The following is a 24,529-nucleotide window of genomic DNA, read 5'->3' as shown; positions in this document are numbered from 1 at the left end:
GCGGCGCGGGGCTGGAGCAGGAACACGCTGAAAAGGCATAAATGCGTCCTCCCCCACCCCCCTCCCACTCCCTCCCCCTCCCCACCTTCCCCTTCTCACAGCTTTGATTGTATCCATAAGCAATGGGTCGACAACAAAACAAATAAAAATAATCATTGTTTTTTCCCAGCTGCCAGGTTGTTCTCACAGAGAGTTTTGGAAGTCGATTGAAAAAAAAAAAAAAGGAAAAAAGGAAACCGAAAGGAGAAGAAAAGACAAACAAAGGGTAAAAAGTGAAAATGGAAATAATAATAAAAAACAAAATGAAAAGAAGCAAAAGAAAAAAAAAGGAAAATTATAAAGAAATTAAATTTAAATAAAAATGACAAGATAAGAAGATAAAAAAAGAAAAAAGAGGAATAGAGAAAAAAGAAAAAGAAGAGAAAAAGGAGAGAAATAAGAGAAAAAAAATGATTAAAAAAGACAGTAAAGAGAAAAATAGGGAAAAAATAATGAGGAAAAAAATAAAGAAAAAATAAAAAAAGCCAGGAATTATTTTAATGTTATAAAAATAAAATAAAATAAAATAAAATAAAAGCAGATATGGCAACGCTACTAAGGATGTGGAATACGTCACGGAACCCAAAGTCTTTGCAGGCAACACTGTTTGGAGAGAGGAGAACACTCGATGGTGAAAAAAGTGAAGTTCTAAATTATATACAAGATATCTAAGGGTGGCTTTGAAAAACAGTCCCCGGGCCGGGAGTTGGGGCTTCCCTCGCCGTTATCTATTGCTTATTGAGTCAGATCCAGAGTAACACTTAGAGACGGATGCATCCAAATGAGACACCGTGGAAGAAAGGAAAGACCAAACCCTCAGTTCTGGTATGAAAACGCCGTGTGCACGAGCCTGTCCCATGTGGAATGTACCGACGGTCGTCCCGCGGGCCGGGCGCTGCTCCCGGCCACGCCGCTGCGGCCGCAGCCGGGCCCGGCGGGTGGGGAGCGCCCGCAGCTCCCACAGGCGCTGCCGGGCGGAAAAGTCCCCGTGCCCCGATGGGAACGGACAGGATCCGAGTGAGATGGAAAATGGGGCGGAAAGCCCTGATCCTTATGAAGGACGAGACTCAGTTGTTAAATTTTAAGGGGTACCCGATGGCTTTTTCCAGGCACTCTACCAAAGAGCCAGCAGACAGAAAATCCCTCTCCACTTCCACAAATTTGATGTAGATGGATTTGGGTGAGACACCGGGCTCTACGACGCAGTTCTGAGATAAAAAGGCGTTGATCCCGACCCAATCTTTGCTGAAGGTTTTGGTGTTTGCCTGGAAGTGTAAAAACAGGCACTGCTGGAGAGTCCGGACCTCGGCGATGCCGAGGTAACAGTAGATAATCCGGGCAGATTCCATATCCACCCGAAGGGAGGCCTGTGGCGAGGGGACCTCGAGCTCCCCTGGAGTCTCATTGCTGGGGTCGGGTGCCCGGTGCTCGGCCAGAGGGGAGGGGAGCTTCTCGTGGCACTCCTCATATCCAATGGCATACAGGCCAGGGCTTTTTGGGATCCCTCCTGGTAATAAATACTGCACCACGTTCCCTCCAGTGGGTTTGGAGTGAGCGATGGGAATCCAGTCGATCTCCATGTGCAGCTCCAAGCATCTGGCTTCGCTGATGGTGATCTCCAGGAATTTGTAATAAACATTTTTCCAGTTCATTTTCTGTACTCGGGTCATGATCACCCGACCCTCCGGTTTTTCCGAGTTGAAATATTCCCGGAGCCGCTTGCCCAGGGGCACCTGGGAGCTGATCTCCGCGTAGTGGTAACGGATATCCTCCTTCCAGCGGGTGTTGTACCCAATGCCAAAAATGGCCAGTTTGTTAGAAAGGTGGAGCCTGGAGAAGTCCGTCCAGCTCTGAAACAGCTCCCACTTCAACTGGACCGACTCCAAGATTTGCATAATGTTCTGCATGACGTCACGCTTCCTGGAAATTAGAGAAACAGGGAGAGAAGGATAAAGGCATCAGAGCCGAAAAACTTTGCCAAGGAATGCACCAACATTCAGAAAATATTAATCCCCATCAGCTTTCCTGCCTGACTTTTACTACTACTACATTTCTGGGGCAGTTTATGGGTTGTAACAACACCCTGATGGGGGAATTTTAAATTAATCTTGACAAAACAAAAACAAACCCAACCCCAACTCCTCCTGATATCAAAGCATCTCCAAGGAAGCATGTATCTGGCACTGCTAAATAAACAGAGACTTAACTGCTGGGTCATTCCTTACAATCCTGGGCTTCTGTCAGCACATGGTTCATGAGCTGCATCCCAAACTCACAACAGCCACTCAAAACATTTCTGCCTCGTTGTTATCCCCAAATTAATGCCAGCAAATGGGACTGTAATTGTAAAAACCCCAATGGGAGCATGAAGCCGCTCCCAAGGGCTCTGTCCCAGTGCTGGGGTGGAAACACAGCTCAAGGGACCAAACCCCTGCAGCAGAAGATGCTCCCAGACACATCCCAGATGCTGTGGGATGGACAGTGACAATCCCTCCAGACAGCCATTTAGGAAATCCTCATGCTCCCAAAAAAGTGTTTTCACTTCCAGCAGCAAGGTTTCAGAGAGGGCTTTACATGAGGAGAGAGCATCTGCATGCACCTGCAGTGAGCTGGAACAGCTTCCTTCAGGATAAATGAGACCATTAGGGTGTAATTAGCTAGTAGGGAGAACTCCTAATTTGGAAAGTTATTGTCCTATAATCAAAGCTGTAGAAGATAATGCAACTTGTTTGCTAACGGAGAAACCTCTCTTGGTCCAACAAATGGGATGTAAAAGATCTTCCCATGCAATTCTCCTTCCTTTATCTGTTGTGCCACACCTGGAAAGCTGAACTGTGAAGGCCACTGCACTCCCAAGAGGATTTTTTTTCCTTCCACACCCCACCAGGAGGACATACTGTACCAAGCGGCACAGGTCTTGTGTAGGGCACACGCAAATTTCCCTGCTCCTACAGGTTCCTCCAGATCATTTGAACTCCCTAAAACCAGCCCTTCCCAACAGCTTCCCAACAGAGTCCTGCACCAGACTGGTGAGGGACATGAAGCCTCTAAGAGCAGACATGACACCCCACAGCCAAGGCTGACTGAGGCAGGTGCATTCCTGCCCAATACATCCCTGTGGGGAGTAGCTGCTCTTCCATCATAATGTACGTAAGGGTTCAAAGAAAACTGGACTGGGAGCTGCAGAGCCTTCCTGTGGTGCTGGAGTGGCCCCACTCTAGAGCTTTTCATCCCAAGAAACCTTTCACAGCTCTAAGTACAAGGCATGTGATTCCAACTGCTGGGTGTCCTCTGGGCTCAGGACACCCTGAGCTCTGGTTTGACATATGATGGTTGGTGCACACCATCTGCAAACCTCACCTGTACTGTCCAAGCCCCTCAAGCCTTTCTGAGCATCCAGGTTGGGACAGCTCCCTCCTCAGAGTGACATCAGCACCACATCCATCACCACCTCATCAACCTCACCTGCCTTGTAGCACCAACCATGTCAGAAGCTCCCTGAAAAGACCTTCAAAGGCATTTTGGGAAGTGCATTTCCAGCACAACTGGAGTGTAACTAAGTTTCTAGAGCACGGAGGAGGGACAGGCTAGACAAGCACAGCCCAAGGGTTCTTAAAAACACTGATTCCATCAGCACTGAAGTTCTTACTACAAGTTATTCTGAGGAGTCAGTCCCACTACCTGTCAGCAACAGAGAGAAATCCCAGACAAGAAGAATGCATATTTACCCCAAATCCATTTCCATTCACTCAAACACTGGCAAAACTGATTTAAAGCTTCCCTGATGCTTTGCCATGCTTGGAAAATATCTTTTTGAGGCTTCTGGAAGTGCAAGTTTACCTTCTGGGCACAAGGGGGTAGGAGAGCCAAGGGGACAGGTCAGTGCTGGAGCACAACTCGGTGTCTCAGCACTGGCACACACGCTCCACTCCTGACAGCAGCTGAGCTCCAGTTATTCCCTTCCCAAGGCAAAGACAGGAGAGCACAGCGTGGGCAGGTTTTCATTCAACAGCTGAGGAGCAGAGTGAGGAACTGAAAGCAAAGCCCCCACCTTTATTAAGTGACTATAAATACTCTGCTCGGTTTAGCTCGGCACAACCCAGACCCGAGCTCGGCTGCATTAGTCACTGCAACTGCTCCTGCAGGGAATGGGAATCACTGCATGAGAGCAGAGCTTCAGCAGCAGACTGAGAAGGGCTTTCCACAAAGAACCCACTGCTCCCAGCACAGAGAAGAACAGTGAAAAATGAATTTTAAGGAGTTTTGCTTTTCAGGTTTAGCATCTTCTTGCTTTTGCCAGGACCCAACTTGGCTGAGCTTTGCATTCCCAGGCTGTATCCAGGATCTTAACAACTCAGCCAAGCAAAAATATCATAAGCAGTAAAAACTACTATTATTGAATTATTAATTTCAAATGTAATTTTCATTCATTCAACAATTAAAAATTATTTATTAAACATGTACTTATGTATTTGCTTTATTTGTATTGTTAATATGATTCATTTTTCAGGAGGACAATGGGAGCTGAGCAGAGGGTTTAACCTGTTGCGTATCTCAGGACAATCTCACTTTTCAGCTGCAGAAGGTGCCCTAGAGCTGGATTTTCCCTCATCATCAAACTATCACCTCCCTGCTGGAGTCTGGGACAGGCATTTCTTCCTCCTTGGAAGCTTTTGCAATTCAAATGAGGAAAATCTTGAGACAAGAGTAGGCGCAAATTTGTTCTAAGGCTGCTTCCAAACCAGGCAGACTTCAAAGGGCCCGGAACAGCTGCTTACAGTGAAGATCCACAAGCTTTCTCTAGTTCATCTTCCCAAAGCCAGCAGTGAATCAAACCACTTCTTAAAGCCTCTAAGCAGTATTTCACTTTTCAAAACAGTTTATTTGGAGACAACAGCCAAGGGCAGGCAACAGCAGAGCTGACATGGGGAAGAAGCATCCTGATGGAGGATGGGACATGGACACAGGTTACCTACTGCCCTTTGCTTCCCCTACTGTCAAAAATAAAGTGAAAGCTGGGAAGTCCCTGTGTGTCACAGACTCAGAGCATTTGGCCTGAAAAGCTCATCTCATTCTCATCCCTACCATGGACAGCATCCACTAGACCAGGCTGATCCAAGCCCCATCCAGCCTGGCCTTGGACACTCCCAGGGATCCAGGGCCTCCCCACCTTCACAGGGAGGAATTCTTTCCCAATATCCCATCTAACCCTCTGGCAGTGCAAAGCCATTCCCTGTGTCCTGTCCCTCCATCCCTTGTCCCCAGACCCTCCTCAGCTCTCCTGGAGCCCCTTTAGGCACTGGCAGGGGCTCTGAGCTCTCCCTGGAGCCTTCTCTCCAGGTAAACACTTCCAGCTGTCCCAGGCTGGCTCCAGAGCAGAGGGGCTCTGGCCTTTGCAGCACCTTTACTATGTCCCCCTAGAGGAGCCCATGGCCCTCTGTGTGTCACTTGGAGACACACAGCCTGAGTGGGGGCAGCTGTGCTGACCCACATTGTTGGGAAGTTCAGAGGACATGGGATATCTGCCCTCTGACACCCAGGCAGGATGTACACGTGCTGTAACTAAAAGCTATCCATAGAGTGCCCACTAAATCCCTAAAGCTACAACTGGCCTTTTTTTCCTCCCAGATTTATAACTCACTTTTCCCCAGCCCTTTCAGTGTTTTGGGACTCTGTTACACCTTATCTTCATCCAGCCCTCCTTCACCCATAAAAATAACCATATCACTATATTTATTAATTGGTACTTGAGGAACCTGATACAGACATTCCCTATCCCTTGCTTTCTCGTTTGCTCACACCCATTCCCATGCCATAGCACTTGGCTACATGAGCTGATGGCAAAAAACTTCCTGTTATGAGCACAACCAAACTGCACAACATGAACCCAGCAGTGCCCAGCGCAGCGAGTTCCCGGAGCCATCGCTGCGTCGGGTCCTTGGGGATCTGAGGAGAGAAGGAGACACCAGTGCTGGGGTTTAAACAGCTCTTGGCTCTCACACAAACCTGCACTGGCACCTGCAGCAACGTGCTCCCATTCCCTGTGCTCCTGCTCCATGACTGAGGGACAGCCTGGGATCCAGAGGGATCGGGACAAGCTCAGTCAGGGGCCTTGAGGAATCTCATGAGGTTCAACAAGGCCAAGGGCAGGTGCTGCACCTGGGTCAGAGCAAGCCCCAGGCTCAATCCAGGCTGGGGATGAAGGGATGGAGAGCAGCTCTGGGAGAAGCTCTTGGGGTGCAGGTGGGGGAGAGCTGGACAGGCCCTGGCCCAGAACCCCCCTGTGCTGGGCTGATCCCCAGCCTGGGCAGCAGGGCAGGGGGGATTCTGCCCCTCTGCCCCCCAGGTGAGACCCCACCTGCAGAGCTGCCTCCAGCTCGGGGGTCCCAGCACAGGAAGGAGCTGGAGCTGGAGCTGGAGCTGGAGCCCAGAGGAGGCCACGGAGATGCTCCAAGGGCTGGAGCCCCTCTGCTCTGGAGCCAGGCTGGGAGAGCTGGGGGTGCTCGCCTGGAGAGGAGAAGCTCTGGGGAAAGCTGGGGAGGGCCTTGAGACAGTGGATGGGGTGACAGGACACGGGGGAGTGCCTTCCCACTGCCAGAGGGCAGGGATGGATGGGATATTCAGAAGGAATTCTCTGTGAGGCTGGGCAGGCCCTGGCACAGGGTGCCCAGAGCAGCTGTGGCTGCCCCTGGATCCCTGGGAGTGTCCAAGGCCAGGCTGGACAGGACTTGGAGCAACCTGGGACAGTGGAAGGTGTCCCTGCCCATGGCAGAGGATTGGAATGAGATGAGCTTTAAGGTCCTTTCCAACTCAAACCATTCTAGAATTCTGTTTCTCTATGTCCAAAAGCACACCACAAGTTTCACCAGGATTTGAATGATTTCTGGAAACAATTTCTGCTGAAAATCTGCCCTTGACCAAAAAGGCAGATGAACCTGACTTTGAAGTAGGCTATCTGCATTTTAAAATGCCATGCAAAGAGGCGAAAGACTTGGACAACTATTTATCTACTGTGGCTTTTAGATGAAATTTTATTTTTTTAAGATAATAAATAAATACCCAGCTTATCTTTGTATCAGCTGTGCATCTTCTGATTGCTTTTAACCTACTGAGTCAGAGTTTACAAGTTCCTTCTCCTCACAGACAAGGGGAAAAGCAGCTTTTATCATATCTGTGTGTTGGAAAATGCTCTGTGCTTCCACTCTGCACGCAGGATGAGTTTATCGCTGGCTTCACAAAATGCCCCAGAGTTCAGAGACTCCACTGCGTTTTAGAGGGAATTTGGGGGGAAAAATGAACATAAAACTTTAAAAGGTCTCATTTACCACAATCTAATTCAGCTGTTCACATAAACATTAAAACTTGGAAGAGAAGATTCATGTGGTCCAAGCCTTTGCCTCAGAAAATTCAGGATTATTTGCTATGGAGCTCCTTAAAGGTAAAATTACTCCAGAACAGCACAAAGAAACCATTCAAAGTGGCAGTAACAAAGTTTATACTGAAAAAAACTATTTTTCTCCAGGTTGTCCCTGAGTTGTTAAAATGAATTTGCTCCATGTGAATTAAAAAAGTCACCTTTGGCTATGTGAATATCCACCTGAAGGAGGGAGTCTGCCAAAGCTACACCATGCCATGGAAGCTTCTCGTTAATTATTTTTCTTTTAAATTTTTTCTTTTCTTAAGTTATTTTATTTTAAATTTGTTTCTCTTTTTGTTTATTTATATTTATGTTAAATTTTTTTGAGAATTTTTTTTCATTGAGTTACAGTACAAAGCCTCTGTTCTATATGACTCATCACGGATGCTCTGCTGCTGTTCCCAGTGCTGATGACCTCCTACCCTACAACAGCTGATTTTCTACCATGGAAAATCCCAGTAACACTAAAACCCACTGGTGTGGGAGTTCCTGTGAGGAACCCCAAAGGATCTGTGAGCCTGGGCTCACTCCCACTGCAGACAGACCCACAACCACCGCAAAAGGCTGGCAGAAAGCTGCCCTGGATAGAGTAAATACAGCACAATTCCTTTCATTTTTGGGAATGCTCTGTGTTATTGTTGGAGAGGCAAGGGAGGGTCACATGCTCAAAGCATTCAAAAGGCTCCAGTGTTTGCTAGATTAAACCCAGCCAAAAGGTTACCAGTAAGGTCTGGAAAGTTATAAAAATGAAAGTCAGAGACTCCCAAGCTTTGGCATGCTTTCCCACCAAAGAAGGGAGTTGCTCTTGTGGATTCTATCCGTGGTTTAAGTCCTCACATCCATGTAGTAAGTCTCGTTTTGTTTGCTGAATGGCAAAGCCAAGGAGAAACAGAGTTGTGAAGCCTTTCAGTTGTTCTGAGGTAATGGGAATAATGCATAAAGCAGATTCAACTGTATGAATAGTCTTGCACAATGTATTTATAATTATAAACAGAAGTTTCAAATATCCTCCCCTCCTGCACATTATCCCCAGGGAAATACATTCCAGGGTAAAACATTCATAAATTACTTACTGCGTGTCTTCTGAAGATTCCTGTTTTATCTTTAATGTTCTTTTTGTGGTAGGCATTTCATCTGAAAGGTAAAATTCCAACACATAATTAGATTTTAAATAATGTTCTTAGGGTTTTTTTTTTAAAGAGCTTGAAATTAAATAAAAAATAAATCTGAGTTGCTTCCTAAGCCAGGCAGTCTGCTGGAGTTCTGCATGAGACAGCTCCAGCTCCTACACCCTCTGTAATTGATTGAGTTTTTCTTTAATTTGGAAGAGATATGGTCAGTTAAGATCTGAATCTCTCTCAAAACCTTTCATGGACAAGGCTCCAGTCCCATCCATTAATTCACACATTGACAGAATTGAAAACTACATTGTTTCAAGGAAAAAAAAAAAGAAAAAGCAATTCTGCTTCTAATGGCACATTTCAAGAGGAAGCAGCAGCAGAACTGCATCTGTGTTCAATTCAGACGTTGTGTGCCAAGTGCTTTGCTCACAACTTCTGAGCGTGAAGGGCATCGTCAGCCCAAGCACGCAAATGTCCCCAAAACTGGTGACAAACCAGGAGATCCCAGCTTGACTCACCATAACAAGCCACACCAGACAGAATTAGCCATCATTTCCATACGTTTTGTAACGTTTTCTTCTCCCCACCGTTTCTCTCCCACATATTTCTGACTTTTAAATCCCCCAGGGAAGGAGTCTGAGGAACTGGAATGCGGTTAACAGCCAACTTGCAAATTTTAACATTAAACTGCGATCTCAGGCTCTTCCAAAGCATCCTGACTCACCAGTCCCCCAAACACAGATGTGTACAGACACCCAACTGCATCTCCTCTCCCTCTTTCATCCTACAAATGGGGGAAAAAAAGCCTTTATACAATTTGCCTTCTTCACCTGCATCTCCAGTGGATCTGATCAACTCAAAGCTCCTGCTGTGAAAAAAACCCTGCTCAGGCAAGGGAGGAACACAGGAACACACACCCATAAGAGCAGTAGCTTGAGAGAAATATGCCTCACTTCTTCCCAGAACTGCTCAGACTGGAGAGTGCTTTGTATCAGGGATGTGGTACCCTGATATGTTAAACAAAGTTCAAAAAGCCATGAGCAAAAATAAAACCTCCAAATTAATTTAAAAATTGACTTTAAGGCAGAGACAGCAATAATTCAGGCAAGAAAAGTACATGGAAGTCTGGTTTAGGTCTCAAAAATCAAGTGTGAGTTTGCTTTTTCATTTTAAAAAAGGCCACACCTCTGGATATAAATATATTGACATGTTTAATATCAATATATCAAGGTAAATAAGAAAGAGCAACATTTTTTACAGTTGTTGGTGTTGCCAGCAGCAGGCTGAAACCTCGATTCACAATTAAAGCAAATGGTGTTTGAATGGTAACACCCAGGTACCACTGGAAGGGAAAATATCTCCAGCATCCCATGAAGGAAAGTAAAACTGGGAGGGAAAAGACAGACAGGGAAGGTGTCACCTCTGCTGTTTCTGGGCAAACAGCCCTTCTTTCCTCCAGTCCTGACCCATGGCTTGTTTTTGATTAAGTGAGGAATTTCTGTCCCTTTTCTCCCCAAGGATGTGTTTGCACAGTGAGCACATTCTGTCCGAGAGGTGAAAGCTGGTACAGAGATTGTGTGTGGAGCACAGGTGAAGCTGAAGGAGGGAGATGTGCCAAGATGGGATTTCTTACCCAACTCCTGCTCGCCGGTCTGGTAGCAGTGAAGATCCTGACTGTGGTTTCCCCAGTCCTCCTGAGAGTATTCCTCCATCGTGCTGCCGTCCGACTCCAGCTCCTGGTACAAGCCACTGCTGTTGATGAGGACGGGCTGGCAGGGCTGGGAATCCCATCCTCCCTGCCCAAACACCTGCTCCAGCTGCTCAAACGTGTAGCTGCTTTTCCTCTTGCCGACGCCGTGCTCCTTCACGCGGCTGTAGCACCTGCGGAGGGTCTGAGAGAGAGAAGCAGCTCAGTCAGGGGTGTGGGGCTGCACTCACACACAGGCACTCACACACAGTCACACAGGCAGGGTTTAGGGCTTTGAGGGTTATTTCTCTTGGCCATATTTGCCCCACGCTCGTGAGCAATGCTCCCAAATTAATCTACACCCACCAGGAAGCATCACATATATCCAACATTCCCGCTTAGCGTTAACATCTATGACACAGGACAAGTTGTGTAGCAGCTACAGATTCCTCAGATTTAAATTGGGTAATTTATTCTCTTTCTCACTTAAAAAAAACCTCCGGATTTCCTATGGATGCAGGGAAAAAATAAAATAAAAATACCAAGAGCCCCCCAGTCAGAGACACCAATCAGCCAGGAAAATGCACACCTACTACGAGGAGGAGAAAGCAGAGCTGGTGTTGTGCCCACAGCGTGGAGAGGGGAAAGCAGGGAGGAGAGAGAAAGGAAAACAGAAAGATTTTCCCCAAAAGCAAAGACAGTCCAACCTTCCTTACTCTGGTAAGAAGACACAAGGTACAAAATGGATATGCCTAAGCTATTCAGCTAGGAAAATATTTATTACTTACATATTTTTGCATTCCTTACTAACTCACTCTGTCTCTTGTGAAGCTGCTGAAATTTAAAAGAGGTCAAATCAATAATGCTCCCAGTTCCCAGACTTTGATATCAAGCATCAAGTAAGTAACAGCACTGAGGTGGCTTGGTAAGAGCAGTCTCTTAAACAGAGCTGGGGCAGAACCTCCCACACAGATGCCGAAGCCTCACCCAGTTCTGGTGATCCCTTTGACATCCCACATCAAGGGCTAAGCCACTTCATTGCTGCTGGATAAGCCTATGGTTCCATCCATGTTTTCCCCCTAATCTGGAGCAAAAGACAACAACTTGGGGGTAAAAAAAGCTAAAGCTTTCTACACAACCCTCAATGTGGTTTTAATTCTACCACTGCTCTGATTTTGAAAGACAATGATATGCCCCAGGTTTTCTGGGTCTTGGGTATTTTTTCAGATTGGTAAACTGCTAGAAAACATTAACTTTTTTTAAAATTAGATTCATCAGATTGCTGAGGTTCTAAGTTGAGTGGCAAAGCTGTCTCCAGAAATCAAGAGAGGCTTTAATTTGGGAAGGACTAGTCCTGCTCCCTTGCTTTCTGTAGGAGGACTGTAATGGACACATCATTACAAAAACTACTTGTTTTTTTTTTTCCCCCCAAAGAAAGGAACTTTTAAAACTCCAGAAAGCTGGAACCTACCTAATGCTCCTCATACACTGGTTTAACAGCATCAGCAGCAAAGGGATACATTTCTAACCAGTTTCCTCCTGAGATTCAGAGCCCTGGGGGCAGAAGCAAAACCGCTAAGCAGCAAGTCAGTATTACCCTGCTGTTTTAAACAAAAACACACGAAAACAACACAAAATAAAAAATAACCCATATAAACACACAGGCAACAACAGGCATGAGTTATTCCACGGTTTAAGGCGGAACCCTTCCCACTTTTGCCATTACTACCTCAGGGTAAACAGGCAGATCCTCTTTGGATGGACACCAGCACATTTTAACTTTCTGTCTGTGAGCAGGGTGGAAAACAACCTGCTGTGGCAACCTAGCACCAAAACCCAGCCAAGAAACCTGTTGCTATTTGCTGGTGCAAAGAGGGCTCCCTCAGGCTGGGGTATAGATACATTAGGTTCTTAGAATTCAGCTTTCTCACTCCAATTTCTCTCCTTTCAGCTCAAATCTCACTGACCGATAAGGGCAAAGTCATTTTACTCCCAGACTCTAAAATCCACCCAAGTTAGATTTTAAAAAATATATTTCCCAGGCCCCAGTTCTTGCACCTGTGCTAGCTTATCCATAGGAGTTAACATGGATTTAGAGCCTCCAGATGAATTTATTAGCAGCCTTCAAGTGAAAGAAACTGTTTCCAAAGCATCCCTACGCTTGGCCAAGCCCTCTGGGAATGCCCCACACCCTCAGCCACTCTATTTTCACACCCTATTTTCAGCACCTGCTTCAAACATCTCTCCCCACCAATGGGGTTATGGATGATCCCACACTAGGTTGTAGCCTAGTAGTAATTAATTATTTCAGTCAGGCTGCAATCTGGCTTATTTTACTATCAAAATAATTTAGCAGCAAGTCAATGCAGACAAGTAGAAAAACTAAAGGGAGCAACACAGGAAGGGGGATGAAAATAAATGAGCAAAGGTGTGACTGCTCATTACTCTTAAGGGTGAAGATACTTTTGGGGGTACTGCCCAGATGCTCACCAGGCTGTGTTACATCTGCTTCTGCAAGCAAATGACCAAAAATTTGAGGGAAATAGTCTCAAATATAGGGATTTCCAAAGCACCAAAGGGCCTGTGGCTAAGCAGCTGCTGGCTCCTTGGTCTTGTGTGCTGGAGAATCAAGATTCCTGCCAGCTCTTTCTTCTTGGAGGCTCTCCCCCAGGGTCTCCAAAAGGCAGTCCCTACAACTTCTCCTGATGTTCCCTCCAAATACCACGAGTCAGCCTTGTTTCATGTAAGCCCACAGGCTTCTCTTCTGAGAAGAGAGCCTGGTAAGACCTAAAAAATTGCTCAGGCCTCAGGAAACCTGAACATTTTATAATCCTCAACCTTTCTCTCACCATTTATTCTGCTCTCCAAGATCTAAGATCTGTTTTTTCTTACGCACCTCCTCTACTCCTCCCGGTGTCCAGCTCAACTCCTGCTCCGTGGTTCCTGAAGTGCACATACACAGATTGATACAGATACAGAAAGCAGGAAATTTAGGACAAGTAACTGAAAACAGACCTGATCACTGCCCAGTGACTGCTCAGACTGGAAGAGACCGAGGCTTTTGCTTATTGTTCTGCAACACTGCCTGCAACACGAACACACATTATCCCCACTTAATTTATAATCAGGAAAACCAAAGGAGGAGACAGTCACAAAGCTCATTGTGGATTTTCTCACCATTTCTAACTCACGAGTCCTCATCTCTACAAGTGAAGCCACCGAAGAACCTGGAGCTCTGCAGGAACTGCAGGATGAGGATGAGAAAAACCTTTAGGAAGGCTGCAGACATGGTCCTCCTCCCAGCAAAAAAAATAAGATGAGGGAGGACCAGACCACAGCAAGCTTTTTATATAAAACCTGAGGTCATCCAACATGGAATTCCAGATCCCTGATCTGAGACATGCTCTTACTCAGGGAGAAGCTATGGGCTCTGCAGAGCAGTTGGGTGGCCTGTGGCTGTGTCCACATTCATCTGTTTAAATTGATTCATTTATAACAGCCTAAAGGGGTCCAGATCTCCCAGAGCACCACCTAAGCACAACACTCAGCTTCAAAGAGGCTCTTTTACTTAAAGCAGAGGAGTTCTCAGCTTTATATCCCAAATAAAGAACAGCAGTGCCAAACAGCTCCCTCCCTCAGCATGCCAGGATACTCACAGGAAACACAAGATAAAACTACACTGGGACAAAAGAAACAGCTTTTGAAGCCTGAAGTGGTTGTAGGGGACAGTGAAAGGTCTCAAAGCCTCCATTTTAAAGTTCCTGGGAGCAGAAGGTAACAAATCCGTGCAATAACTTCAGCTCATGAACTTTTAGGTTAAAAGCTATGTGCAAGGCAGGAGAACACAAGACTTACATGGGGCATTGCCTCAACAAGCCCCATTTCTGTGGTTTATTAAAAATAAAATGAGAAGAGCAGCATCTCAAACTCTTGGGAGAGCCACACAGCACTGCAGGAAGACAGCTGATGACACCAATGCATCTCCAGCATGAGGCCACAAATACGAATACCCCTCTGCAGAAGGTGAGAGCCCAGCACTCAAACAGGTCCCCAACAGCTCAGGGTCAGTCCCAGGAGCTGCTGCAGCACAGCCTGCAAAGGCTCCAGCCCCACAGCTGGCTGCACATCTGCACTGTCCCCAAGCACAGCACTGGGGACACAGCACTGGGGACATGATGGCTGTCACAGTGAATTACCCTCTACACCAAAGAGCAAGGCCTTGGTTGTGTCCTGATTTACCCAAACACACAAGGACTTCCTGAAGGATTTGGCTCTGGTACAGAGGAAAAGTGATGGGAATGCCCTCACAAGAGGGGAGAAGGGTTGGGGGTAAATCTAGACCAGCTGATTGTCTTGACTGAGGTAAGAACAAAGCTCTCTGTGGACAATGAAGAAGCCAAGTCACCCTGGCAGACACAGGTAGGGGGATATCAGCTGAGGCAGGGCAGACTCAGGTTTTTGCTAGGGAGAGCTGGAACTGAACAAAAACACACAGCCACCACTGCTAGTTTCTAAATCACAGTTACACATAACACAAACCCCGCTTGCCTGGACAGGAATTATTTACAGAAGCTCCACAGCCAATTGCAGAGGTTGGCCCCAGGAGACAGGACTTTGCCAAGAGTGAATGAAGCTGGGGTTTAACAGGCTGTGTCCCATCAGGGTGAGGAAACCAGTGACTGTGGTGCTGTGACAACAGAGCCCACAGTGCTGAGAGCTCAAATCAACCACTTAGGAAGATGCTCCACTGCTTGCTGCTATCAGAATGCTGAGGATACTCAGACTCAGGGATTTGTTGCTAACTGAGCCAGACCCCTAGAGAGGAGACTCCAGCACTGCCAGCAGAAAGGCTGGCAGCTGGGCATCTGTCTCTTGATGCTCCTGGTTTTCTTAAACCAGAACTGGATGAAAAGAATAGGAATGAACTTGTTAGAGCTTGAGAAGGCAGAGAAGTACCAATCTCCTCCAAATCCACCAAGTCAACAACTTTGTAAAGAGTTTGGATGCAGTGGGTGGTCCTCCAGACAGAGCTCAGCTTGCAGAGATCACTGAATCACAGAATATCCTGAGTTGGAAGGGACCCACAAGGATCATCCAGACCAACTCCTGCCCTGCCCAGACACCCCAACAATCCCACCATGTGTCTCAGGGTGTTGCTCCTGGAGCTCCTGGAGCTCTTGCAGGATCAGTGCTATGACCATTCCCTGGGAAGCCTGTGTAGGTACCCAACCACCCTCTGGGGAAAGAACCTTTTACTGATATCCAGCCTAAATGGATGAGATGCCTGAGTGAGCTTCAACCTGCTCCTGGCACGACCTGTTCAAACATTACTTACTTTGGAGCAATGAAAGCCACACCTGAGTAGGTCACCTTGCCTTTGGAAACAAGCTCACTCCAAAAATCAAACTTGAAGTTGCATGTATCTACTTGTGATCAGGACAAACATCATTACACCACTCACAAAACCAGACTTTTAAGGAAAACCCAAACTGCAGCAGCCTGGATGAAAAGAGGTCTGAAATGTACTCAAGAAGTCATGTCTGTGCAAGTCCCAAGAGATCACAGACTCAAATCCCTGCTGGTCCCCCCTCTCAAGTGAATGGAGGGAGTCCACAAGCCCATCCAGCAGAGGAAGAGCAGCACAAATCATTCCACAGGTGGGAGGGAAAACCCTCCTCTCCAAAATGAGCTTCAGTGAAGTGGCACAAAGCATCAACATGGGCAGCACCACAAGGGAAATGGCTTGTGTCGTTCAGAACCCTAAAACACTTGACATCCAACACTGTTCCAGCTGTGTGTGATCCTGAGGTCTCTAGAGGAAGGTCCACATCACTTCAACTGTGCTGTGAATATGTTACCAGGGAGACCAATCCCTAAATCCATGGGAAAAGCTGGAATTGAAATACCAAAAGTGACTTGAACCCAAATTTCCACCACTAATGGTGAAAGGTTTGGTAACAGGTGAGACCACAGCATCCCAGAAAGCTTTGTCTGCTGGGCCCCCAAACTGACACACTCAGCAAGAGGGAGGTAAGCAGGAATCTGCCCCTGTGACAGTGCTTGAAGCACAATGCAAGAATCAGGAGGATTTTTAACATCTTCCCGAGTCCTCCATGGTCAGAGAGCACTAAAGGAAAAAAACTGCATGTGCCCAGTCTAGGATTTAATGTTCACAAATCTCCCTAAATGAGATTTAATCCTCAAGTTTTGCAAATCTGTCCTCCTGCAATGAGCTCCTGACCATCAACTGTTTCTGTCTTAACAAGACAACCTCCCAGCTCCCTCTGGGAATCATTCTGCACCCATGGAACAAGCAGTGGATGGCCCAGGTCCACCAGGACAATCAGGCCAGAGTATCATAGACACACAACAGGGCTGCAGAAGCCACTGGATTGTAAAGACACTAGTCCTGCATGTGCAGTTCAAGCCAGATTCTTACCAGGACAACAGCACTCTGCAAATACCCCAGCTGAGAGCAAATCCAAGAGTGTTCATTCCACATGACATTCACATCTCAGAAATGCTCCTCTGCCACAGGCCCACAAACGACTGAAACAATTAAATCTGCTTTTTGTCACTGAAGGGTTTATTTTTTCCTGCTATAAATGTCAACAAAAAGTTGCTCCCACCTACCAGAGCACATGAGAAGCTGGGCTGCTGGGAAGGATTCAAGGAAAGGCAAGAAACAGCCCAGCCTGGAAAACCCAGCACATCTGAATCTATTTAAGCCAAGGGAAGAAGGGGAGGTAACCTGAAAACCCACACACATCACAGCCCAGGAGTTAATGGGATGGGGACCTGGGACTAAGATAAACTCAAGATAAACACATCACATTCGAAAGAAATAGAAACCCAGAATCATGGAATTGGTTTGGAAGTGACCTTAAAGCTCATCTTGTTCCACCCCTCCTGCCATGGCAGGAACACTTTCCACTATCCCAGGTTGCTCCGAGCCCTGTCCAGCCTGACCTTGGACACTTCCAGGAATGGGGCAGTCACAGCTTTTCTGGACAGCCCATGCCAGTGCCTCAGCACCCTCACACAACATTGTTTCCTAATATCCAATCTAGCCCGGCCCTGGCACTGGGAGGACATTCCCACTTGCTCTGCCACTCCAGGCCCTTGTAGAAAGTCCCTCTCCATCCTTCTTGTCAGCTCAAATCAAAGGCAAAGTTGCTTTGAAGGTGGATGGTTGGCAGGTTGCCATGAAACGCACCAAGGCTCCATCATTTGACATTTTTGAATCACAAGGACGGCCCCCGCACTCACTGGAGCCAAGGAGGGAATTCTGCTGAAGTCCTCTAATGTCCAGCAGCTCACACTAGATCACAGCAAGCATTGCTTCCAAGACAGCTTAGCTGGAGCAGCTTTTCCTGCCTTAAAAAATAACTCCATGCAAGGTTTACAGATTGTTTACATCATAGAGCAGCTAAAACCACAGCCCCCTTATAAACAAGCCCCACCATCATCATGTCTGTGTTGCCTAAAGGAAGAAATACCAACAGCTGATAGTCAGGTGTGATTTTTCATCTCTTCCCATTTCATGTGGTTTGTGGCACTCCCATCTATGATTTGTTCTTCCTGAAGCACTGAACCAGCATCTTCAAGGTATTTATTTTCCTTTTGAAAAACAAATTACTTTTGTGGACAACCACAACCCATCCAAAACCTCCAGTCACCTATCTGGGGGGAGGAGGAAGTTGCTACACACAAAAAAAACCCGACAACAGTGGAACTGGATTGGCAGTGATCCTTGGGAATTCCTGCAGTCAGGAGTCAAGATGTTGGAACTGCTTCTCTTTGAATCAATGGGTTGGCATTGACTCTGGGAAAGGCAAAATAAAAGCAGAACTCACATTTTTGCAGTAGCTGAAGAAATGACATTTTAAAAATGCCCTGAAATTAGTTTTAACAGCAACTTCTAAGAAGGGATTTGTCTCTGCTGGGGAAAAGCTCTCCAGCCAGGAGATTTCCAGCCCTGAAATGCTCTCAGCCCAGCTGAGCAATGTGCCATCAGGAGGACGAGTCTTTGATTCCACCTTCCATACAGATGCAAGCAAGAGAAGCAGAAAATCTCCCATGGGTTTTAAGAAAGGCCTAAAATCCAGTATTGAAGAAACAACTGGAGCCTGTTATTTCAAGAACATTCTTTTAAAACAAAACAAGCATTTACTGCCTGAAAACACCCCTTGACTCACACAGCTCTGACTGCAGCACCTGAGCTCACCTGTGCCTTCCCAGAGCATCCCCTCCCTGCAGCCACCTGGGGTGGCTGGAAGAGGATGAATTGATGGAACATCAATCATTGCATCATCAATTGTTGCATCAATTGGATGATGGAACATGTTCCATATACCCCATGGACTGTGACCTCCAAGCTGTGTGGCCTTCACACAACAGCTTCACAGCTCAAGACAAAGGCTCCTTTTCCCACACTTAAATTCCCAGCAAACCTCCTGCTCCTTGGTTGAAGCATCACCCAGTGCAGGGCACAGGATCCCAGCAAGGCTGGAAAGGGTTTGGCCAAATACTCCATCACCTGCCTCAAAATCCCAGCTCTAAGTTCAAACCTGAAAACAAACAGCTCTGCATGTGCTGCTGTGGGAAGGTGAGGAGTTTCAGGATAGAAAACTAGGCTAAATCCTTGCTCAGGAACATAGGGAATAGGAAAGGGATGGATGGAAAGAACAGAGAGTGTCACTGAACAAACAAGGATTAAGGACAGAACATGATTTGAAGGGATGAGGATGCTATGGCACACAAGACAGCTTTTCTGGGAATGCAACAGGCAGAAATCAAGATGCTCCATTCTTCCTGCAGCTCCCAACTGCAGAGCTACCCAAGCCACAAATCTCAGAGCCACCAAGTTGGACTCAAGGTCTCTTTCCAAAGGAGAAGCTGCTGGAACAGTTACATGTGAATCCCTAAATTTGAAACAGACCCTTCCAGAGTGGCTCCAACCTGACAGCGGCCTCGTTCCAGCTGCTGATGTGCAGAAAAGCACATGCAGATGGTGAGAGACAGACAAAAATCTGCATTGGGACCTTTCTGCACACCCTGTTTGAATTAAGAGAGAATGCACCCGTGCCATACAACTGGAGAACCCTCTGCTTACAAACTGACTTATTCCTTTCCAGCTCACCTGGCAGTCGAGACTCAAGATTTGGCTGTGTCCAGGGAATGCAGGTGTTCCCAAGGGAAGCAGTATGGCATCCTTATCTAAAACTCATTTAAAAACCACCTGAACCTGGAATGTTTGAAGCACCTTTTATTATCCAGCAGCAAAGCCTCAAGCTTCTGTCCCCTGATGGACACTAAGCATCCTAAAAACCATGGAAACACAGAACATTTTGGGTAATAAATGGAACAATGCAGCTCCTTCATCACCATCTCCTCAGTCCTGTTTTCAGTGTGGAGGATTCCAAAGTGCCTGTGCCCTCCTCTTGTTCCTGCAGCACATAACAGTCCTCCTGCTCCATCTCAGAAGAATCCATGCATGACCCCTCCATATCCAGGAGTAACTTTTGTTTGTGGCGGACCATGGAAATGTCAAGCAGCCAATCCTGCCTGGAATCTTACAAAAACAGGGACTTTAGGGTTGGCAACAGCTACAACTATCTTAATAATCCCTGTAACAAGGGAAATTCTTGACACCCAGGAGAGCTCACAGCTCTCAACAAGGGCTCATTTCCCAGCAATTCTAGGCCAAAACCCACTGAGAGCACAAAGGCTTTGGAAAAGCCACATTTCTGCTGCTGCAGGTGACTGTGCTGAGGAAGGCCCTCACTGTGGGGATCCAGGATAAGCAAAGTTTGGGTGGATGGTGCCAGAGACAGCAGCATTCAGGCAGCTGTTCCTCCCCTGTGCATGGCCTGATGAGAGGCTAGGCTGTGCACAGGAACACTCATGGATGGAAGACAGATAATTCCCTTCCAGCTGGGCATTACAGTGTTGAAGGAGAGTCCACCCCGATGTTCTGCAATATGGAAACATCTAACAGGTCTGTCAGGAGCTGCTCTTGGTGATAAATATCAGCCTTGAGCTCTTTTACTGCTCTTTGATGGGTGGTTTCTTCCAAGCTTGAGCATTTTAGGTGCAAAGATGTGTTCAAGCCTCACTTCTGAAGGGAAAGTGGGAGAACCCTCAGCTACAAGGAGCTCAGACTGCTGGGAATCACAAAAATGCTCCCAAAATCAGCTCCACGCAACAGCACCATCCAAACTCAAACAGCCAGTTCTGGGCTGTTCTGACAGCTAGGTGACACCTCACAAGCTGCCAGCACACCCCAAAACTGAGGCTGGGAGCCTCAACAGCACTGACTCCCATCACAGCCCAAAACCAGACAAAGCCAGAACACTTCCAGGAACTTTTCCCTCATGCAACTGCCTATGGCAAAGCTCACAGGTTTGTGTAAGAGCTGATTGAAGCAACAAGCACCTTGAGAGCCACCAGGAAAATTCACACAATCACTGGGTTGGAAGAGATCTTCAATATCATTGAGTGCAACCCAGCCTCAACACCTCAACTGAACCCTGGCACCCAGTGCCACATCCAGGCTTTGTTAAACACACCCAGGGATGGGGACTGCACCACCTCCCCAGGCAGAACATTCCAGAGCTCTATCACTTTCTGTAAAAAACTTCTTCCTGATATCCAACCTAAATTTCCCTTGGTGCAGCTCCAGGCTGTGTCCTCTGGTACTGTCAGTGCTGCCTGGAGAATGAGGGACTCCAAGAGGCTTTGCAGTGCAGCAACATTCCTCTCCAGAAATATTTGGGTGTGTTCAAGGGAAAAAGATCCCTGAGCAGCAAATACACAGAGATGAGGGAAATACATTCAGAAACACAAAACTTCCAGAGGAAGTGGGTTTGTTTTGAGTATCTATTTCCAGGACAGGCTGCTCTAATCAACAGGGATCAAAGTGGAAATCTCTCACTCTCAGACATTCCTGATGCTGCAGCATCCCTTATTCCATGTATTTTCCAAATTAAAGGCAGCTCAGGTGTAGACACCTGAACAGCCCCAGCCCAGTTTGGCTAGCAGGTGTTTTTAAAGGATGGGAAGAGGAAGGGAGAAACAACCAGTCCACTGAGCCCAAGCAATAACAACACATTTATTTCTCACTCCATCATCATTTGAAGTGGCTGCAGGAGCCTAATGGGTCAGGAAAGGAGAAACCAGAGCCAGAGGGAGATCAGAGCATGTAAATCATCCTCCCAAACATCATCCACATTTACAAACTCAAATCCCACAGTGATTTCCACATCATCCAAGTGTCTCCTCTCTGTAAAAGCAGGATGCACAAAGCAACTGCTCCCAAAGCAGGAACCAAACCCAGCCCTTTTCCCCCAGGGAATGATGGAACTGGAAAGGCCCCTCTGGAAAATACAGCCCATGGGGCTGTTTATCAATTACTCAAGAGGTCTGAGAAGCCACAGAACATTCCTGTTGAGCCATCAGACTCTACAAAACAACTCCACAGCAAAGGACAGAGCCAGGAGTGCAAGAGCAACCAGAGCCACCCCTTGTTACTGGGGGAACTGGGAGCCCTGATTTCCCAAGGGGGCTACAGTGAGCAGCCAGGGCCAGCTCCTCATGGACAGAGGCTGCTGAAGGACACAGAAGGGGACAGAGCAAACCACAACACTTGGGGCCAAAGGAGGACACCCAGGGGGAAGATCCTGCTGGGGCTGTCCCCATGAGGGGACACAAACAACTGGGATGCTGCCACAGCCCACCCACACGAGAGGAACTGAAGCCATGGGAAGCAGCGTCTGTGTCCCAAAGGTGCTGCTGGAGGCTACAGGGACAAGGGAGGGACACAGAGGCCGTGGCAGCCAGAAGACACCAATGGAACCATGGGGAGCCAGGCAGCTGAGCCAGGCAATGGGACACCCTGCAGCCAGGGCGAGGGCTGGGCTCAGTGCTGGGGACAACCGTGCCACAGCCAGGGAACGCTCCAGAAAACTGCAGCATGGACACCCCGAAAGGCCAAGCCCTGGGGACACGGTGCCCCCAAAGCCAGGGCCAAAGGACAGGCTGACACCCAGAGCCAGCGCCAAAGGATGCTCAGGACAGATCCTGAGGGACTGAACTCCCGGGACACGGCGGCCCAGCCCCAGGAGCAGAGAACGCTCGGGAGAACAGCTCTGCGGGGAAGCGAGCCCAGAGCGCTCCGGGAGCGCACCCAACCCGCGGGCGGGCGGCCGAGCGCGGGGACCCCCGGCCCACCCTCCCCTCCCGTCCCGGGCCGCGCCGCCGCCCCCCAGGGTACCTTGATGCGCTCCCGGCACTGGGACGGGGTGCGCTCGTAGCCCAGCTCGGCCAGGGCGCGGGAGACGCGCTCGTACATGGCGGGCCCGGGCGCTTTGCTGCCGAACACGGTGCCCGCTCCCTCCAGCTGCTGGTACCGCGCCTCCACCAGCCGCTCGTTGCCCCACACGGCGATCAGCGCGTTGGTCTCCGCAGGCGTCCAGGACATCCCGCGGCAGGCGGCGGCCGCGGCGGCGGCGGCGGCGCCGCCGGGCGAGAAGGAGACGGAGGGCGAGGCCCCGCCACGGGCGCCCAGCGCGGCCCCGCCGGCCGCCGGCCCCGCGCCCAGCGGGGAGGCGCCGCTGGGCGTGGAGGGGTCGGACAGGCTGGGGTTGCCGTCGCTGAGCGCGCCCGGTGAGCCCGGCGACAACACCTCCATCTTGGGGACGCGGAGCGGTGGCTCGGCCGGTGGGAGCTGCGAGGAGCCGCAGGGCGCCGCCATGATGGGGGTGCGCACCGAGCGGGCGGAAGTGACGCGACGGTTGGGGAGGAACTTCCGGTAGCTCGGGGGCGGGGCGCACTCGGGAGAGGCGGTGCCAGAGGAGGCGGGACCGTGACGCGAAAGGGGGCGTGACCTGAGGGCGTGACCATAACAAGGGGAGAGACTGGCGGGGCGGGGGCGTGGTTCCGGGGAAGGGGCGTGGTCAGAGGCGGGTATGGGGCGGGGCACGGGCGTAGTGGGCGCGGCGATAAAATGGGTGGGCACACAGTTTGTGTGGTGAGTGGGCGTGGTCTATCGGTAGGCGTGGCTTGCACCCTCAGCACCACCCGGTGGGCGTGGTCCCGAGATGGGCGGGGCCCCCACCGGGCAGGGTCCCCTCAGAGCCCTCAGCGCAGGGACCCTTCAACCCCTCCCTCCCATCGCCCGGGATTTGCCTTGGCCCGAGGACCGCAAATGTGCGGCCGAACATCCCAAACGTCAGGTTTAGCCCCGCCAACCTCGGAGAAGAGCAGTCCCATCGTGCTGGAGCTGAGCTCGCTCATCCGGCGAGCACGTCCCCCCGGGCTGGGCACCCCCTACCCGTGGTGTGGAGCACCCCTGAGGCCTGGGCTTCCAGAGCTCCAAACGTCATTATTGAGCATCCCCCAAGGACTGAGGCTGAGTCCGGAGGGCGGGTACCTCTCTTTTCCCACCTCTTGGTGCCCCCGGCCCTGGTGCCTCCGAAACCCCGGGACCCCAATTAAGGGTGACCGTGATTGATGAGCCCGGGCGCAGCTCGCGGGGTGTGGGGGGGACACCCCAGCTGCGCCCCAGCTCTTCGTTAAGCCAAGACTAACGAGCGTCGGGGAGATTCCACCTCTCCAGACCCCCTCAAATGCCCCCCCATCCAAGGGGGGTGGTTAGAGAGATCCTGTGGGACCCCCGCCCGGGTTGGTTAATTAAACGCTTTAATTAGGGCCGTGTTGGTTAAACAAATGGTGGGGGGGGGCGGGGAAGAAGGATGGAAGGGGACATCCCCCCTGCCTCTGTCTGTCCCTGCCCCTCCGTCCCCGCCGGCAGCGGCGAGAAGCGATCAGGAGTGTAATTATACCCCTCTAATTAGCGGGATTAGGGGCTAGCGGCGGCGCGAGGCTGCGGATGTGGGGGGGTCCCCACACCCCCCCCGACCGAGCTCTTTGTCACTGCTGTCCCCAGGGAGCGTCCACCAGGGACGTCTCCAATGCCTACATGTCCTCAAAGGGATGTTCCTGCTGCCACCACATCCCCGAGGGTGCAATGGGGCAGCGTGCTCCCAGAGGGATGTCCCAATGGCAGTCCTGTGGCATGTCCCCAAAGGGATGCATCTGCCTCTGGCATGTCCTCGGTGCCACCACATCCCCAAGGGGCTGTCCCTGTTGCCAGCATGTCCACCCACTGTCACCACTGTGACATGCCCCCAGACAGACACACAGCTGGGGCGTCCCCGAAGGGGACACCCCCCAAAGTCAGCCCTGCATCATGTCCCCAAAATG

At 49.2% G+C, this 24,529-nt stretch overlaps 1 protein-coding gene across 1 annotated transcript; it reads right to left on the bottom strand.

Annotated features, from left to right (window-relative positions):
• Nucleotides 1-177: 177 nt before the first annotated feature.
• MSANTD2 (Myb/SANT DNA binding domain containing 2) lies at nt 178-23,018 on the bottom strand (the record flags this gene model as incomplete). The annotated part of the gene is given in 6 exon segments (XM_084221372.1): nt 178-1,959; nt 8,530-8,590; nt 10,211-10,469; nt 11,053-11,061; nt 11,063-11,098; nt 22,539-23,018. Coding segments are annotated over 6 exon segments (1,698 nt in total). The 3' UTR covers nt 178-1,106.
• Between the last annotated feature and the right edge of the window lie 1,511 nt (nt 23,019-24,529).

Source organism: Fringilla coelebs (assembly GCF_963513975.1).
Source record: "Fringilla coelebs genome assembly, chromosome: 25".
Classification (NCBI taxonomy): Eukaryota; Metazoa; Chordata; class Aves; order Passeriformes; family Fringillidae; genus Fringilla; species Fringilla coelebs.
This window is presented reverse-complemented; position numbering and strand designations above follow the sequence as displayed.